Here is a 19,466-nt window from a genome sequence, read left to right on the forward strand (position 1 = left end):
TGTATTTGAAAAGGAAGGTGGTCTAAATAAATGAAAAGGCAATGGTGGTCCTGGGAAACATTTCTCTCCCCACTCCTGAGTGGCTAAGTGTCTATGAGATCATAATTTTGTATACATCATCAAATGTGGTCCTGGGGCAGCTAGGTGGTGCAGTGGATGGAGCACAGGCCCTGGAGTCAGGAGGACCTGAGTTCAAATGCGGCCTCAGACACTTGACACTTACTAGCTGTATGACCCTGAGCAAGTCACTTAACCCCAGCTGCCTCACCAAAAGGGGGGGGGGGGAACGTGGTCCTTGGTGTTCTTGCTTAATTGTTTTCCTTTGTTACAAGGAAGGATTCAATTTGGAGAAAAGAAATTTTGCCCTTGCAAGAACAATGGTGGTGTCATTACAAAAGGCCTCAATAAAACATCTTTTTGAAGTTGGAATTATGCAACAAAAGTTATAAAATAATTTGTACTTTGATCCAGCAATCCTACTACTGGCTTTATTCCCGCAGAGATTGTTAAAAAGAGATGGTATTTTTATTTTTAAGAGGGGGGGAAAAATAGCACTCACAGCAAAAGGCTTCAGCAAATTGTGTCCAGTGATTGAGGCATGACCCTAAAAAAGTAGTTGGTTGATTGCTTACTGTCTCCCCTGTTGGAATATGAGCCCCTACATATATAGAATAGATTTTTGTCTATTTGTATTCCCACCACTTAGCATCGTGCTTGACACATTGTAAGCACATAATAAATGCTTGGTAACTGACAAAAAAGTAGAACCAGAACAATATGCACAATATCTGTCTTTAGATAAATAAGAACCCATATTTAATTTATAATTCCAGAAATTGATGCATGTTGAAAATGTGTTGTGGGGCAGCTAGGTGGCGCAGTGGATAGAGCACCGGCCCTGGATTCAGAAGGACCTGAGTTCAAATCCGGCCTCAGACACTTAACACTTACTAGCTGTGTGACCCTGGGCAAGTCACTTAACCCCAATTGCCCTGAAAAAAAAAAAAAAGAAAATGTGTTGTCACTTGTAGACTCTTAAGAATTTATATACAATGGCAAAGTGGCAAGATCTTGTTTTGAAGTCAAAAGAATTGGTTGTACTGTTAGGTCTTCTACTTATGGACATTAACTTTAGGCAAGTCCTTTCATTGTGCTGGACTTCATTTCCCTTAGCTACAAAATCAGATAGTTTGACTAAATTATTTTCATGGGCCCTTCCTACTGCAAATAAGCACTAACTTAATTTAAAAAGTCAGTCCTATATTCCCTTTAAGATTAATATTTTCAACTATTTCTCTTTGATGGATACCTAATTAATAAAACAGATTAAATTTCCTAATTTAAATATAAGACATTCAGTCAGTTTATTAGGCTTAAATGTCTTTGAAATTGGGCTGTTTTCATTATTGGGTTATCTCTGGTACTAACTAATGTAGAATGGGGTCCTCAAGGCTTAATACTCCATTTAAACCCCATTGCATCTACACTGCTTGTAGCTTGAATAAGGGGGTAAAGTGAGTTGTAGTGATATAGTGGAAGATGTTTTGGCTGGGGAGTCAACCTGGGTTCTGTCTTAGCTTTTGTCATTAACTGACTTCTGGGTCACTTAACTTCTGGGTCTTGGTTTCCCAGCTGTAAAATAAGAGGTTTAAATTAAATTATCTCTAAGCTTCTAGCTTTGATTTTTATGAATTAAGGGTAGAAGATTTTATAAGTAATTTATGGTGTTTTTGATTCCTTACCCCAAAGTTTTCCTCAGTACCCTACCACAGGATCTTGTAATTTTTGCAAATTCTTTTGCTGGGAAAATAGAGATAAGAGTAGGGCCACCAAGGGGATCCAAAGTATTTGGCTTGAATGAAATAGTTACGGGGGGGGGGGGGGGGCAGGGCAATGGGGCTTAAATGACTTGCCCAAGGTCACACAGCTAGTAAGTGTCAAGTGTCTGAGGCCGAATTTGAACTCGGGAACTCCTGAATCCAGGGCCGGTGCTTTATCCACTGCGCCACCTAGCCGCCCCAATAGCTACTTTTTTTAACTTGAGTGGTCCCACCTCTTGACTATTTAACAAATGTTTTCAGGAAATTCATCATAGGGTTCCCTAGTTTTAGTCTCCTAACTCCAAGAGGTTTGGAGCTTAGAAAATTCCTTTTCCCAAACAGCTCTGTGATTGCATTAGAGGAAGTCCAGACACTTCTCTCCCCCCCCCCCCCCAGGGCAATGAGGGTTAAGTGACTTGCCCAGGGTCACACAGCTAGTAAATGCCTAGTGTCTGAGGCCGAATTTGAACTCAGGTCCTCCTGAATCCAAGGCTGGCTCATTATCCACTGCGCCACCTAGCTGCCCTTGTCCAGACACTTTTAAGTATCAAGTGAAATACCATGAATTTGTCTGAACATTTCCCACAACAGTCAGTTTCATTTAGTGTTCTCCCAAACTGTTTTGAAAATAGAAAATCTTGGGGCAGCTAGGTGGCACAGTGGATAGAGCACTGGCCCTAATAAAACTGTTACTTTTGTGTAAATCAGTGGAGAACTAGTCAGAGGCAGGATTCAAACCAGGTCTTTCCTAACTATTTTAAACCAAATGCTCTTTTCACTATAATGAACTTTCCCTAGTCTCTTCCATTACCTACTCCCTCAGAAAAGGGAACCAGTTAGAGACAGAGGTAGTAAACAAAATAATAGATGGTTGAACCTTAATTGAAGACTTAGTTTCTCAGAAACTGAAATGTCTTTTTGACACTTAATGTAAGAAATTTGTCAGTAAGAAAAAAATTTAGTTCTGCTGGCTAGAATTAATATAAGGGGATTGTTCTCTGGTATGTAGAAACCATGTTTATTGTAGGAGAGGACTAACCTATCAAGGAAATTCTTGATTTAGAATAAAATGTGTGTTCATCAAATTATACATATTTGTTAGTCTTGGCATCATACATTTTTATGAATTTGAAAAGTTGTCACTACATGTAAGTATTACCACTTCATAATATTGAGAAATTTTGTGATTTTTTTTTTACATAGTTCTTGGGGGTTTGGGGGGGGGGGGCAATTGGGGTTAAGTGACTTGTCCAGGGTCATACAGCTAGTAAGTGCTAAGTGTCTGAGGCCAGATTTGAACTCAGGTACTCCTGATTCCAGGGCCTGTGCTCCATCCATTGCACCACCTAGCTGCCCCTTTACATAGTTCTTGTACCATTTGTGTAACTTGTCTCATTTCCTTCTTAAAGGAACTCTAAAGGTAAAATGTTCCTACTAGAGTTTAAGTGACTTTTAAGTTTAATGAAGGAGGGCGAGCCTTCTTCCCCTTTCTCCTCAGATAGATTTGCCCTATTTGAAGTTCTCTGTTCAGCACCTAACGTAAATAAAAGAAATTCTTCTTTAGAAAAAGGTTGGGGAACCCTCTGTTAATCCTCTGAGTCTTAAAACATCAATGAAATGTATTATTAGCTAAGGAAGTTTTCAAGGAGGAGCTACAGTGTAATTTGGGAGGGGGGGGGCAATGGGAGTCAAGTGACTTGCCCGGGGTCACACAGCTATTGAGTGTCAAGTGTCTGAGGCCAGATTTGAACTCCGGTCCTCCTGAATCCAGGGCCAGTGCTTTATCCACTGCTCCACCTTAGCTGCCCCCCTACTGTGTAATTTTAAAGAATGTACTGTATTAGAAATTTGGAGGATATGGATCCACTTGCCGAATTTTTAACTAAGACTTAGGAAGGCCTGTGGAGAATAAAAATGCCAAATTAAATATTATCCATACAGACTTTCACTTAGATTTCACTTGCCCATTTTATATATGACTTAAATGTTATTCATAATTTTTAAAAGCTTAATTCTGAGGTTATAGATCTGAAGTAGCTATATCCTATGTAACTACTGTTATCTGCTACTATGCTTTGATCACATTGGTGAGCCATTAAGTAGAATCCATAAATTGTTTTTGTGGTTTTTTTTAATTGGGCTAGTATGTAAATCTCTGCTATTGATAGCATAGAGAGAGACAGAAGAATTATTCTGTACCTGTTGTTTCCTTCACAGAGAGATAGTGGCATCTGACAAAGAACCATGATACCTGGCTGAAACTCCAGGATGGAAGTAGTGCACAAGTCACTTTATAAAAGCCCAACACTGTAAATCGTACGTAACAGCTATATGCAAACTAGTAGTGAAAGTTAATATTTTTAGAAAGACGATCTTTATTTGGCACTTTGTGGCCTAGTAGGTACTAATGAAGTAGCTATTTCACATATCATTAAATCCTACAAGAAGGCAGAGGAATAAGCAGTAACACAGATCCCACAGAAGTATAAAATGATTGGTGTGGGGGGAGGGAAGGGGGAGAGCAACAGCTATTAATAAATATTCTATCTCCTTTTTTTCTATGCCAGTCCAAATATTATTTCTCATCTTTTAATCCCCACAATCACCACCTCCCTCTTCATAACATGGTACCTTAAAATGATAAAGCTGTAAAATATTCCTAATAAAAAGCTTTTTTAAAATGTATGTACATACATATGTGTATACATATAAGTGTATATGTATATATTTAGTGGTGAGCATATTTCCAGGGAAGCCTACTTGATATAAACTCTTTTCTGGCTGTCATTCATTTTGGCTCATAAAAATATAAAAGAAAGGTTCTGAAACATAAATTGCAAAAAATTATACAATGTTAATCTCTAACTCTGGGCTAATTGTTATCATTGATTGGTGAAAGTTAAAACTATAGGAGAGAAATAAAAATTGAATTTGTGAAAATAATTTGGATTATGGGAAAGATGAATTATTTTCCATATAACTAAGACTTTGTTGATAATATCCTTACTACTTTTGTCCAGTGAACATTGTTAATTTTATAACAGAACAAACTCGTAGCTAAGATAACAGTTCTAAAACTAATTATTATGTGGTTGACTACCAAATAAGATCTCTGAAGTTGCTGTCATTTCCCCCTTAGTGGCTGGGTTTGGCTTTTCATGGTCCCTGATGTCATCTAACCCTGCCCACCCAGTTAACTTCTGGTGATTTAGTATTTCAGCTTAATTTTTTAATTTAGGTTTCAGCTGGCAGAAACTTTTAAAAGGACACTCCCATTTCAGTTATACATCTGTTGGTGTTTTATCAAGATCTTTTATTTAAATATTTGTTTCCAAAATTTTTTTTCATGGAGTTCTAAGAATAAACATTAAATATGTATATTTCTAATAATTTTCTTCCAATAAACTTGAATGTTATCTTTTTTGAGGAAGCAAAGAACAGTAGTATCAACTAACTATATGATAAAAAGTAAAAACCACTTGTTTTAACTTTTAACACTGAATTTCCTTGTTTTGATCATTTTTGTGGGGTTTTTTGTTTGTTTTGTTTTGGGGTTTATTGTGAGGCAATTGGGGTTAAGTGACTTGCTTAGGGTCACACAATGAGTAAGTGTTAAGTGTCCGATGTCGGATTTGAGCTCAGGTCCTCCTGACTCCAGGGCCAGTACTCTATCCACTGCGCCACCTAGCTGCCCCTTGTTTTCATAATTTAACGATATGATCTTTTTTCTTTGCTTTTATGAATTCTAAAAATTAACAGTTACTCCAAAGTGCTTAATTTTGTCAGAGTGTGTTTCTTTCTAAATAGTAAATCATATGATAAATATGTTTAGGACATATATATATTTTTTAACCATATTGCCTGTAGCTATTAAAAAAATTTTAAGGCAATAAAATGTATTAAAAAAAACAAATAAACAAACAAAACCACCAACTTTATGCAAAATGCTATAAATTTTTTTCTTATTTACACAAAATGATTCATTGATAGTTGTTGAGTCTGTGAGAACTGATATTTTGATTGAATTATTCTCAAAATGTAATGTAGATTCAGGCATACATCTCTCTGCCTTTTTTTTTTTTTTTTTTTTTTTTTTTTTTTTTTTTAGTGAGGCAATTGGGGTTAAGTGACTTGCCCAGGGTCACACAGCTAGTATGTGTTAAGTGTCTGAGGCCGGATTTGAACTCAGGTACTCCTGACTCCAGGGCCGGTGCTTTATCCACTGTGCCACCTAGCTGCCCCCTCAGGCATACATCTCAATCCAACTTTAGGTTTACTCTAGATTTGATGGTTGCTCTCTCACCTTTAATCTTCTGCATTTAAATGAAAAGAATATACTTTTTTTTATGTCACCAATTGGGTTGAAACATTGACCAGAGTTTGGCCATATGCCCAGGAATTTCAGGTGGTTACACTATGGTATATTAGTTCATATGTACTAGCTAATTTAGGTATATTTAAAACTTTTTTTGCTAGAAAATATCAGAATATGCAGCCTTCTTTAGCAAAATGGTACATTTGACTTTAGATTATGGCATGTTTCTAGTGCTTTTCAGGTGCCTCATAATTCATGATTTAAAAACAGCAACACAAGTTTCTGCTTTAGTGATTTCCAACAAACAGATCTACTAAAGTTACATTATTGTGAGAATACTCAAAGCTTTATCACTAATTGGTATGTTAGTAAAAGTATCTCAAGTGAACCAAAGAAACTTGAAGTTTATAAAGCCCTTGATAGAGTATACCATTTAAAGATTCTGGTGCCAAAAGTACTGATGGTATCATAGAATTAAGTTTTTCATAGTTTTCCATTAGTACTGCAGTCACTAATTCAGATTATGAATAGAAGTAGCACCAATTTCCTAATTACAGGCTTTTATTTTGAAGTATACATATCATGTTTTAGAAAGATTATTATTCAGGAGACTAGAGCCTGGTCCTGGTTTTTCAGTGAGCTTGCTGCCAGACCTTAACCCCTTATCCTCAGTTTCCTCATCTTAACAAAGAAGTTCATTATATTGACTCGCTTAGCATGTTGACTGTTCAGAGATGGAAATCTCTACCAACCAATTCAAATCACTAATTTGTGATTTAGTGGATTTGTTCTCAAAGTCTCCATAAAACCTCTTTCAGGAGATTCATGAAAATAAAACTATTTTCATATTAATAGTGAGAAGTTTTCATTTCTAATATGGTAACAATGGATATAATCCACATAAACAGAAACTCTTTGAGGGGTCCTCAAGAGTGTAAAGAGATCCTAAGATCAAAAAGTTTTACCATAGCCAACTTACCAAGATAAATTTGACTTGCCTGAGGCACAGTGATTTACCCAATCACAAAGCTTAGTTAAGTCTAAAAGGGGGGGAGAGAGGGGCAGCTAGATGGCGCAGTGGTTAAAGCACCGGCCCTGGATTCAGGAGTACCTGAGTTCAAATCCGGCCTCAGACACTTGACACTTACTAGCTGTGTGACCCTGGGCAAGTCACTTAACCCCCATTGCCCTGCAAAAAAAAGGGGGGGGGAGAGGGGGCAGCAGTTAGGTGGTGCAGTGGATAAAGCACCAGCCCTGGATTCAGGAGGACCTGAGTTCAAATGTGGCCTCAGACACTTGACACTTACTAGCTGTGTGACCCTGGGCAAGTCCCTTAACCCTCATTGCCCCGCAAAAACAAACAAAAAACAAATTTATGGTAATAAGTTTGTGGGGTAAAAGTTCTTGCTTAACTAAGGATTACTTATAATTAGTATATAATTTCTCTAGTTCTTGAATGTTTGGGCTATTTTTAAGTAAAGTACTTCCTTTTCTCTTCACTGATTCTCATACATAAACTTCTTTGTATGTATAAGCCTTTTTATAAACAAATTCAAAATTAATGAAAGTAGATTAATGAGGTTTTACTGTGTTTTAACCCAAGTTGTACTCCTGGCAATGTCTACATCTTTGACTACTGTAGGTCAAATCCTATGACGGTATCAAGAAGCTAACTATTTTATTTTGTGTTTCTCCTAAAAGTTGGTTACTTGGGCTTTGAAATTTTACCAGCGGACTTTATTTTTATAAAGTTTGTATGCAAATTGTTCTGTTTTTGTTTTGTTTTGGTTTTTTTACCATTTCTAGAATTTGCACCTTGGTGGATGAGTTACAATAGCCTATTTCTGGAATTCATTAAACAAGCTTTGTTTTTTCTTGATTGTATATTAGTGGCTCTCTTTGGTCTAAATATTGAAGACATATAGAAGAGTGGTGGAGAAACCTATAGATGTGTAGATTCACATTTTTAGAATCAACAACAAGGGAGGGGAATGGTTAAATATGGTAGCAGTTCTAAAGGGAGATATAGTACCATTATTTAACAGCTCTGCTTTTTTTTTTTTTTAAGTGAGGCAATTGGGGTTAAGTGACTTGCCCAGGGTCACACAGCTAGTAAGTGTTAAGTGTCTGAGGCCGGATTTGAACCCAGGTACTTCTGACTCCAGGGCTGGTGCTCTATCCACTGCGCCACCTAGCTGCCCCTAACAGCTCTGCTTTTTAAACTGCCATAATCTTAAACATACTGAAATAGCCATAGTACCTTTAGTATTTGAATGCCATCATCTCAGTTTTTGCCTAGAAGTCTTGTCAGCCTGGATGGAGATAAAACCACAACTTTAATTCCTAATTTAAGCCAAGAGTAGTAGTTTTCTCCCTCCAAAGAATGCTGCGAGTTTATTTCTCTTAAATCTCTTTTGCCTAGAGCATTACTCAACTTCAAATGCTTTTGACTTTAAGGATGACTGGGTTTTTTAAAAAAGAGTTTCATTTGTTTTGTGTGGTTTTTTTTAACCAACCCTTCCCCTCCCCCCTAAGAGGGGCATCTGTTGCTATCTCCTATTTGTTAAGGTTTAGGAGGTGTTATCTTTCTGTACTTTTCTACCTCCTTTCCTCTGTTCTGGATCCATAAGGAGGGTGTTTTGAGCTAAATAATCTAACTTCAGATAGTGTAATATGTTATAATGTTGGCTTTGGAACCAGAAAATGTTTGCCACGGGCAAATTAGTACAAAGATTCCCAGAAGAATAAAGTAAAAGCAAAAGCAAACTGATCTCTGCCTTCTAAAGATTTGCTATATAGTGATTGGTGTAGTATCACTGTTCAGTTAACAAGTAAAATATATAGTACACAGAAACATGTATCATTATAAATTGTTGCATGTAATCAGATAACTTGTGGTGTCTAGCTATATTGGTATGACATTTTTCTTTCAGGAATTGTTGGATAAGTTTTTAATAGCCAATGCGACTAATCCAGAGAGCAAGGTCTTCTATCTGAAAATGAAGGGAGACTACTTCCGGTACCTTGCTGAAGTAGCCTGTGGCGATGACCGAAAACGTAAGCATTCTTCTTTTTAGATGTCATTGATACTGTTAAAACAACTTACAGTTAGCTAGCACTGGGACTTGAAAGGAATATTCAGGCAAAGATCTAGACTCTGCAATGCCCTAAATAATGGGAAAGGATCAGGTAAGAAGGGCATAAAATTATGGTGTGATGATGGATTGTGGAGTCTGTGAGGAAAAAATAATGACCTTTCTCTTCCTTCTCAATACTGCAAATTCAAGGGTCTTTGATTTCATAGGTTGTGGGTATTCCTTCTACCATGCAGATTGCTGGGTTTGTTTCAGAGAATTGCTGTGTGTGGAAGAATTCATCCCTTGTAGCCAACCTTGTGCTGAAACTTTAAATGACCCTTTGTAAAACTGAGGAGCTGTAGGATCCAAGATGATCGCTATAATTTAAGCTGATCTTCATATATAATAAATGCTGATTGGTTTTTATTCTACGATATTATTGAATAAAGATTACAGTCTTAAACTACAGTATGTCTATTAAGAGAAGGGTTCCTTCCACCAAAACTTAAGCTTGTGTGTCAGAAGATGCTAAATAAACCGGGGTAAGGATTTTCAGTCTTACTTTTTTTTTCTCCCCTTTTACAGAAACAATAGATAATTCCCAAGGAGCTTATCAAGAAGCATTTGATATCAGCAAGAAAGAGATGCAACCTACACATCCAATTCGCCTGGGGCTAGCTCTTAACTTTTCTGTATTTTACTATGAGATCCTTAATAACCCAGAGCTTGCCTGCACATTGGCTAAAACGGTAAGGTATTTGTTCAGAAATTTTCTCTAAATGTAGACTTTTTGAAGTGTTTGTAAAAGTTAATTTCAGATGTTTTATAGAAATGTTTTAATGGTGGTCAGTTCCTTCTATTTTCTCTACCCCTTATCTCCCCTACACACACACACACACACACACACACACACACACACACACACACACACTCTTTAAAAACTGTTTGAAACTGTTTCTTATTCCCATACCTTTTCTTTTGATTATAAGGATCAGGATGTTTCTGAAGGCTTGATCAGGGTAATGATATAATACAGGAATAATTAAACAGTTAACTCCTGATCAAGTCTTCAGAAGCTCTGAAGGAAGTAGTTTTTCTAGATTTGGATTTTTAAATCTTGAAGTAATTTCTCTAATACCTGTTTTTATCAGTAAGATGTCTCCTGAGTAAGAGGAAGTGCATTATTAGTGACTGAAATAGTTCACATCTACCCAAAATGTGTTAATAACATGATATAATGTTGTATAACCTGTGAGATTCAAAATTGGATATTAGATCATAAATCTCCCCTACTTAACTTTTCCCTTAATTTATCTCCCAGACTAGTAAATGGAAGAAGCTTCTGGTTTTCTAGATAGAGCCTTTATTGTATATAAGGTGTTGTTGATTAGAAGGATAGGAAAATAGAAATACAGTACAAATCGTCTTAAATCTAGGCTTAGTCTATATTCCTTATAAAAACTCACCAAACCGAAAAGGCCACCTTTGGAGAGAGGGAGACCGTCTGTGCCACGCCGCCAGGAGTCCCGCCAAGCAGGCAAAAAGGGCTACTCTCGTTCTCTCCACCCCGGAAGTCAAAAACCCGGCAGGCAGTCTGACATGCGCAGCAGGCGGACTGTACCCGGCAGGCAGTCTGACATGCGCAGCAGGCGGACTGTTCATCTCCTCCCCAAAAGGGTGGTCCTTGAAAAACTGGCGTCTTTCAGTTATCCTAACCGACTGTTAAAAACTTTCATATTTTACCACATTTCCCCCCTTTGCTTCCTCAAGAAACGGAATGTTTCCTTGATGGAACAGTAAAAAGAATATAATAACTTTTGCTGACTAATAATATGCGAACAACAATACAGAAAAGGAAGAGAGGAAAGTTTTGTCCAGAGGGGCGATTTTTTTTTTTTGTCCTCATGAACCGACGCTTTGACATTAGTCTTGCAAAGGGAGGGCCTCTGCAGAGAATACATGTTACAGATGGTGTATATTATAACAGAAAGAGAAAAAAAACAACAAAAACAACAAATCAAAACTGTTCATTTAAAGTCTCTGAAAGTCTTTTCTCAGATGTCCTCTAGGTGTAGTCGTGGAATGGAAGTCTTTTCAGGGGTTGATGTGTGGATGCTGGTAATCAGCCAGGAAAATTTCCTACAAAATTGAGCTTAACACGACTTTAAAATAGCTTTGTCAATAATCAAATCAAACAATGAAAGTTCTCAAAAACATGTCTAAGGTAATTCAGAATCTTAGTTGTTACACATGAAACATATAATAAAACAAAAATTGAAACATTCTTTAAAATTATAATATTACTATAGTCCCCCTTATGGAGGGTAATTGAGAAGACAATTGCTGCAATATTAATTATTAAAAATAATTTTTATCTTTGTTTCATCACTTTTTGCATCATCTGCCTAATTATCCTCATACCATTATGAGAAATTTTAAAATCTAATATAATTAGTAACAGATGTCAAGGCCAAATTCAACACTGTTATTTATCATGACACCTGAGATAATTATGGGGGTTACCATAAAAGAACAGAGAAATGATGGGATTTGAGCATTCCCACACTTGAGCAATATGTACTCTCCATGCAGTATGCCAGGCTTAAAATAGGTGGATGGAATACATGTCCATGCCACCGAACATATTGGAGGAAACTGAGTCAGACTTAATCAGATGCATGGGATTGAGATGTCCATGGCATCAGGCATATAGGAGGGAGCATAGAAGCCAGGTATAGAAGTGAGATGGGTGGGATGAATACTTCCAGCCATCTGTACAATATTGTGGGGAAAAAGAGAATAAAATATTAAACCAAGAGAATCCAACCTCAACATTAGTCAAAAGCCGTTCCCTCGGCCATACCTTGACTTCATGCATGTCTCCCCTCATGTGACAGTTCAGTGTCTGCTCTTGCATGTATTCCTCTTGTGATTGGATGGCATCTTGGCCAACTGGCATCTGATAACTCAGAATAAAGGCAATTAATGTCTTAAATGATAAGTTCCCATAATCCAAGTCTCATATGGATTTAAAAATTGAGGATAATAAATGATTGCAAAAAATGTGAACACATCTTGACTCAGAACACAATATATAATTATGCAACAATTTCAAATAATATCTTTTTTTTTACTTAGCATACAATTACTTTTGTGAAAAATCGAAACATTTAAATACAAGTTAAAGCACAACACAATCTCAAAGAAAACTTTTTTTTTTAAAAAAAGAAAACTTTTACAAATGTTCCCCTCTCTTTTTTTTTTTTTTTTTGGAATATGCTTATCAAAAATAATACTTCTTTACACTTGCCATGGCAACCAATTTGCCAGGGAAATGCTTCAAAGAGTTTGATCAAATAATCAGTTGAGAAAAAATAACAAAAACAAACAACTCAGAATATGGGAGCACAATACTCCTAGAATTAACATTGCATTATGAAATCAAAACCATCTTGCAATGTTTCAAAATTAGATAGACAAATGAATATAAGAAAATACACATGGAACAATAAAAGACAATGAAATTCAAACTAAGGAAGTCTAAATGAATGTGAACTTAATAAGAGTATTACAAAATATAAACTTGATCGCATGACTATAAAAAGCTTTTACAAATATTCTCCTTGTTTTAGAAACTAAGTATAAGACACAATCTCAAAAGCATTAAAATCTCTATGAAAATAAACCCATACCATTAATTTCAAAATGTATATGTAATGGCATAGAAATCCTATGTAACCTCTGAACTGAACTCTTGAAGGGAACATTCAAACACCAACTTGAATATTTAAAATCCTTAAAATAGGAAATTATCAATTAGAGCTATTTATGAATGAAGAATATAGTTTTGGAACATGTAAATTATATTGATTCTGTGTTTAATTTCATGTTTTTTTTTTCATCTATTGAATGTTTCTATTGTGCCACCTTTTATTTTTCTCATTTTGTTGTTCTGTTATTCCCAGGCATTTGTCTGACCTTAAATTATGTAGCCATCTAATAGCATTGTTATAATCCCCTTTGATGGGAAAGAGAACTAGGGAACAAATATTGTACTTAGTAAAGAAAAACGCTGATACTGTGATAAGAAAATTTTCCTTGTCTTTTCTCCTTACTTTTGCTTTATACTTGTGCCTAACTTTGTGTTAACTCATTTGTTTCTCCTGTAGAATTATAAATATAATGGACAGTCCTTTAAATGTGTAATTCAAGGCATTTCTTAAGTGTATTCAAGAGCCTCTTTGTTTTTGCCTTTTCTCTTCATTGATCTAAGGGAACTTCCTCTGGTACAGTCGGACAGTTGCTTTCTCTCTTGATTCCCAGCCGTCTGTATGTCTGTTTAGTTGGTCCAAGAGTTTTCTTATTCTTAGAACCTGAACATTATCTTTTTTAAAAATTGCCCAACTTGTGACCAAGACATAAATTTATACAAACCTCTAGAAGTAATATTTGTTTCTGAATTGTAGAAGAAACAGTATAGTATAATAAAACTGTAAGTCAAACTCAATGAATTCAGTACTGCCCATAATCTCAAGAAAATAATCTTGATATTCATGTACATTGGCAGTGTTTTAAAATATAATTGGGGGGCAGCTAGGTGGCGCAGTGGATAGAGCACTGGCCCTGGAGTCAGGAGTACCTGAGTTCAAATCCGGCCTCAGACACTTGACACTTACTAGCTGTGTGACCCTGGGCAAGTCACTTAACCCCAATTGCCTCACCCCCAAAAAATATATATATATATATATATAAAATTGGGACATGTTTTTTTTTAAGACATGTGGAATTTACAGCTTAAAGGATTTTTATTAGTACAAATATTTACTATGTTTTTTTATCAGGCTTTTGATGAGGCTATTGCAGAACTTGATACACTGAACGAAGACTCCTACAAAGACAGTACCCTTATCATGCAGTTGCTTAGAGACAACCTAACAGTAAGTTGCTTACCTTTCTTTATTCAAAATAAAAATATTAAGAAAAACCTGGTATTTTTCATAGTTTTTATAGGTGGGATGCTGACGAAGGTAGGTGGCTACCTAAATAATAGAACTTGAATATAAGCAACTTACTGAGGAGAAAAGTGAATTGAATATTGAGTATTACATATTTTATTTCAGTGTAAATAGCAATAAAGTTATCTTAACATGAAAGGATAAAGTAGTATTTATAGATTTTTCATCTCCCATCCTACAATAATTTATTCTAGAGTAAGATTATTTAAAAAAAATTTCCTCAGTGATATTTCTGGCTTGGTGTTAAAGCTACCTCTAAATTTGATAAAAAGTAAAACTAAGTTATTTATTTTAGGATCTTGTCTGTAACACTGAGTACTTTAGGGGCAGTGTGGTATAGGACCTCAAGAGCTGAAATCTTGTTTTATAAGTTCTGCTGCTGGTATATATATTGGCTGTGTGATGCCAGGCAAATTGGCTAACTTTTCAGAGCCCCATACAACTCTCTTAAGACTATAGCTAAGTTGAAGAGAAGATGCTGGCTTGTATCAGTAGAGGGAGTTCCTTCATCTGAGAGAATATTTATACCAGTGAAACCATAGGTCTAGTCCTTATCACCCATAATAGGTAGATCTTCCAGTCTTAATGAAATAGATTGTATGGTTATATTTTGATTTAGTAAGAACATGCAATTGGACTATAAACTAATGTTACTACTAAATTGTTTCTACTTTTCCCATTTAAATCAAAACTTCCTCTTGTCTCTGTGTCACTTTTCATATCTGTCCCTTTCTTTTTAGAGGCAAAATGTGAAAATGAAAAACAGTTGGGGACAAAAGTATCTCGGCCTCTTAAATAGGTGCTGTAGTAAAAGGAAATGATTAAAACATTTGACATGACATTTCAAGCTTCTAGCTAGTTATCTTCAATAGAAGATTCTTTTACTGTTATCTTAAAATTTAAATTTTGATATGTCATATTTTAAACCTAGAGAATAACTTAGAAATAAAGTATAGAACCTATTTGGGTTTTTTTATGACCCAAAGCATCTATTACTATTTGGGAAGAGAGTGCCAGCAGAGAGAAAATCTGTCAAATATTGTTATTAAAGTGAAATTAGTGAAGATTATTATATTCCTACCAAACATAACTGCTATGTCCTTAATTGTGTCCTGGGTCTGAATATCAGTCCTTTTTTTGTTTGTCAAGTTGAAACACCAAAAACGTTTTCATAAAAAGCAAAAAACTGTATAAAAACTTGTGACTCTCTAAAGTATAAATTTAACGTGGTAGTACCAAACTTCCCTAATTGTCTATGTCCTTTTTAAAATTTTCTGCTTTTTTCTGAGTCTTTAAAAATTTGGTGCTCTTCTTGTTTCACTTTTATTTCACTATTCCCCCATCTTCTCCCCCCACCCCCCAAAAAAAAGCCCTCCCTTGTAACAAATAAGTATTATCAAGCAGAACACATCCATACATTGGCTGAAAATTTGTCTTAAAGTGCATGTCTCTCTCTCTACCGAGAGGTGGGGAAAATGTGATTTATCAACATTAAGTCGTCCTTGAACCGAAATTTTCCATATTACATAGAATGTAACTTTCTCTTGGCTTTAGCATGTGCATACACACATATGCTTTGCATATGGGTCTTCATAAATTTTAATTGAATTGAATGGTAATAGTCTTTATTGTTAAGTTATTTAGTAAACTGATGGTTAACTCTTTTAAGTGTTTGTCATAATGCTAGATGTTATGGGGAATACAGAGGTAAGTATAAGACTTGGTTGTTCCCTTCAAGGATCTAATTAATTAGTCTGAGGAGATAATCGTGTGAAACAATGATGTTACATAAAAAATGAAATAATTAAATGGTAAACTATGCTAAAAAGGCTGAAGAGAACAGCCTAGGACTGAATCCTTTTGAGAGAAGAGAACTATAATAGTATAGGCTTAAATATTTTAAAGATGAATCTTACCTGTGTATGTTTTGAAGGTAGAAGAGCAGAAGCCCTCAAGAGTTGGAGGAAGTTTGCTTTACAAAAAATTACTTTATAATTAACTAGCAAGAACTCATCTCTTCGGGCAGCTAGGTGGTGCAGTGGATAGAGCATCAGCCCTGGATTCAGGAGTACCTGAGTTCAAATCTGGCCTCAGACACTTAACACTTACTAGCTGTGTGACCCTGGGCAAGTCACTTAACCCCAATTGCCTCACTAAAAAATAAAAAATTTTTTAATTTTTTTAAAAAGAACTCATCTCTAAATTCTCCCAACTTAACCATAGTGGTCTGGCTAAGCATGTCCCCAAGATTCCTACAAAGCTTACAAGAGATAGTTTGGGTAAATTGCATAGTTAAGTTCAGTAAGTTCTTACTGTTTCTCAACAGCTAATGAAATCTAAGTTATATTTTTTAAAAATATATATTGAATGGGGGCAGCTAGGTGGTACAGTGGATAGATCACTGGCCCTGGAGTCAGGAGGACCTGAATTGAGTGCAAATCTAGCCTTAGACACTTGACACTAGCTGTGTGACCCTGGGCAAGTCACTATACCCCAATTGCCTCACCAAAAAAAAGGAGGGGGGAAAATATATATGTTTTCCTCTTTTTTTTGTTAATTAGTTAGTTAGAAACATCTTACAAATGATCTCATCCATCTTCTTGTCACTCCCATGGAAGGATCTGTTATGTGTGTTCATCTTTGACGTAAAGTCATTACTTTAAAAGATAGCTTGGGGGCAGCAAGGTGGCACAGTGGATAAAGCACCGGCCTTGGATTCAAGAGGACCTGAGTTCAAAGCCGGCCTCAGACACTTGACACTAGCTGTGTGACCCTGGGCAAGTCACTTAACCCTCATTGCACCGCAAAAAAAAGATAACTTAGTTTTTATATAAAGACAATTTTTTCCCCCACTGTCCCCCCAACATATACTGCTGATTTTTGTCCTCTGGCACTACACAAAACAAGGCTACACCCTCTTCTATATAAAACAACAGCCCTTCAACTATTTGAACACAGCTGTCACACTGGTGGCTATTTTTTAAAACGTTCTGTTTAGCCTAAATAAATTTTCTTCAAATAATTGGGGGGGGGGGTCTGGGCAATGGGAGTTAAGTGGCTTTCCCAGGGTCACACAGCTGGTGTCAAGTGTCTGAGGCCAGCTTTGAACTCAGGTCCTCCTGAATCCAAGGTTGGTGCTTTATCCACTGTACCACCTAGCTGCCCCCTCAAATAATTATTTTTAAAGCAAAAGGATCAAGTTAGCTAACTGGATAAGAACATTGTTTCAAAGGATACCAGATTCTGTGATTGCATAGTTTATAGTTGAGCATAACCTTTAAACCAAAATATTGATACTTTTAAGGTGTTCATATAGTACTATACAAGGAAGTTTATGAAAAGTAATTTTAAAACCTGTATAGTGAGATAACATCACCAAATCTATCTATATTTTGTTGAGACTTGGCATGATAATTGAATCTGTCTAGAAATAACAATCCAATGTGGTTCTTTTCTTTCTAGTTATGGACATCAGACAGTGCAGGAGAAGAATGTGATGCTGCAGAAGGTGCAGAAAATTAAAATTCATACAGGGTGTCATCTTCCTTTCTCTCAAGAAACCTTTTTACACGTCTCCATTCCTTATAGCTCCACTTGGATTTCCTATAGCAAAGAGAACCCATCCATGTGTATGGAAATCAATCGTTTATAGTCTTTTCACACTGCAGCTTTGGGAAAACTCCATTCCTTGATTTGTGTTTGTCCTGGCCTTCCTGGTGTGCGGTTACTGCTGTAGAAAAGTATTAATAGCTTCATTTCATATAAACATAAGTAACTTCCAAACACTTATGTAGAGGACTAAAGTGTATCTGGTATTTAAAAATCTGAACCAGTTCTGCAAGTGACTGTGTTTTGTATTACAGTGAAGATATGAAAATGTAGTTAAATACAACTCAAGTGTTTTATATAGCTTTTCCCCACCTCTCCCAGCCCCATATTCCCACCTTATTTTTCAGGGTTTTCCTTTCAGCAAACAACTTTCACATGCTCTTACATATTCCTTTAAGAAGGAATCTGGAAGTATTGGGTCAAATGGAAACAAGTTTGGCATTTTAGAATTAGGGATCACAAGCTGAAATATTCCTGCTGTAAAATAAGTCCTGTGACAGCACGAAGTTTTCTTACTCTTCAGTTGCTGCTGTTTCATTTGACAATTTCCCTTGCTCAATAAAAGTTCATTCACACTCCTGCCTTTGTAGTTCTGGTGTCCACTTTACTATGTAATAGAAGTAGCATGTAACTACCAGAATACAAATGTTGCTTTTTTTGGCAAATTAAAGTGCATGTCATTTCTTAATACACTAGAATGGGGGAAAACCATTGGAAATACACAAGTCCAGGCCTAACATTTTTAGTACTTTTCCATGCAGATTTGTGCACATGTGAGAGGGTGTCACGTTTGTCCAGTGATCGTTACTTAGAAAGTTTGGACCACTATTGTGTGTTGCTAATCATTGATTGTAGTCCCAAAAAAGCCTTGTGAAAATGTTATGCCCTATGTAACAGCAAAGTAACATAAAATAAAATTACATTTTATAAACCATTTACTCTTGCTTTGTAAAAATTGTATACCATTATTTTATTTGTTTTGTTTTGTCTTGCAGGGCAGTGAGGGTTAAGTGACTTGCCCAGGGTCAAACAGCTAGTAAGTGTCACGTGTCTGAGGCCAGATTTGAACCCAGGTACCCCTGAATCCAGGGCCAGCGCTTTACCACTGCGCCATCTAGCTGCCCTATATCATTATTTTAAAAGCCAAATGAATTATCTGGCAGAGGACTTTTATCTTTAAAAGGTCATTGACCCCCAGAATATTGTTTTGTATGCACAGACTGCACCTACATTTACATTTGGTGACACTTTCCCAGTGGAGGACAGTGTGTCTTTGTGGAACTGACAAGTTTATAGCTTTAGAATTAGATCTACCACATGGGATTTGAAAGGATATGGGGTTTTCTTCCTCCCTCTTGCCCCCTTTCTATCCCAAGTGCTTAGCACATTACCTAATATATAGTTGGTTCTTAATAAATGCTTGTTAACATTCTGAAAAATGTGTTTAAATGCAAATTATATAGATCTCAGTGACCATCTTTTTCTCTTGTGTGAGTGGTATCTGATTAATACAGAATGAAGTATGGGTATCTTAAATAGACAAAATTTAGCATGGCTCCACATCCTTAGATTAATGGATAAAGCAGTTTAGCTTTAAAATACCTTCCTTTATGAAGGTTTAGGATCACTA

At 36.1% G+C, this 19,466-nt stretch overlaps 1 protein-coding gene across 3 annotated transcripts in view; it reads left to right on the forward strand.

Moving 5' to 3' along the window:
• YWHAQ (tyrosine 3-monooxygenase/tryptophan 5-monooxygenase activation protein theta) overlaps positions 1–18,770 on the forward strand; it is a 38,806-nt gene extending 20,036 nt beyond the window's left edge. For all 3 annotated transcript variants that reach the window (XM_043984525.1, XM_043984526.1, XM_043984527.1), the window contains exons 3-6: positions 9,069–9,192; positions 9,798–9,961; positions 14,054–14,149; positions 17,690–18,770. In XM_043984525.1, the coding sequence (XP_043840460.1) occupies positions 9,069–9,192; positions 9,798–9,961; positions 14,054–14,149; positions 17,690–17,749 (444 nt within the window). In that variant the 3' untranslated portion in view covers positions 17,750–18,770. The remainder of the gene's footprint in view (positions 1–9,068; positions 9,193–9,797; positions 9,962–14,053; positions 14,150–17,689) is intronic.
• Positions 18,771–19,466: the final 696 nt, after the last annotated feature.

This window comes from Dromiciops gliroides, chromosome 2, assembly GCF_019393635.1.
Source record: "Dromiciops gliroides isolate mDroGli1 chromosome 2, mDroGli1.pri, whole genome shotgun sequence".
Lineage (NCBI taxonomy): Eukaryota > Metazoa > Chordata > Mammalia > Microbiotheria > Microbiotheriidae > Dromiciops > Dromiciops gliroides.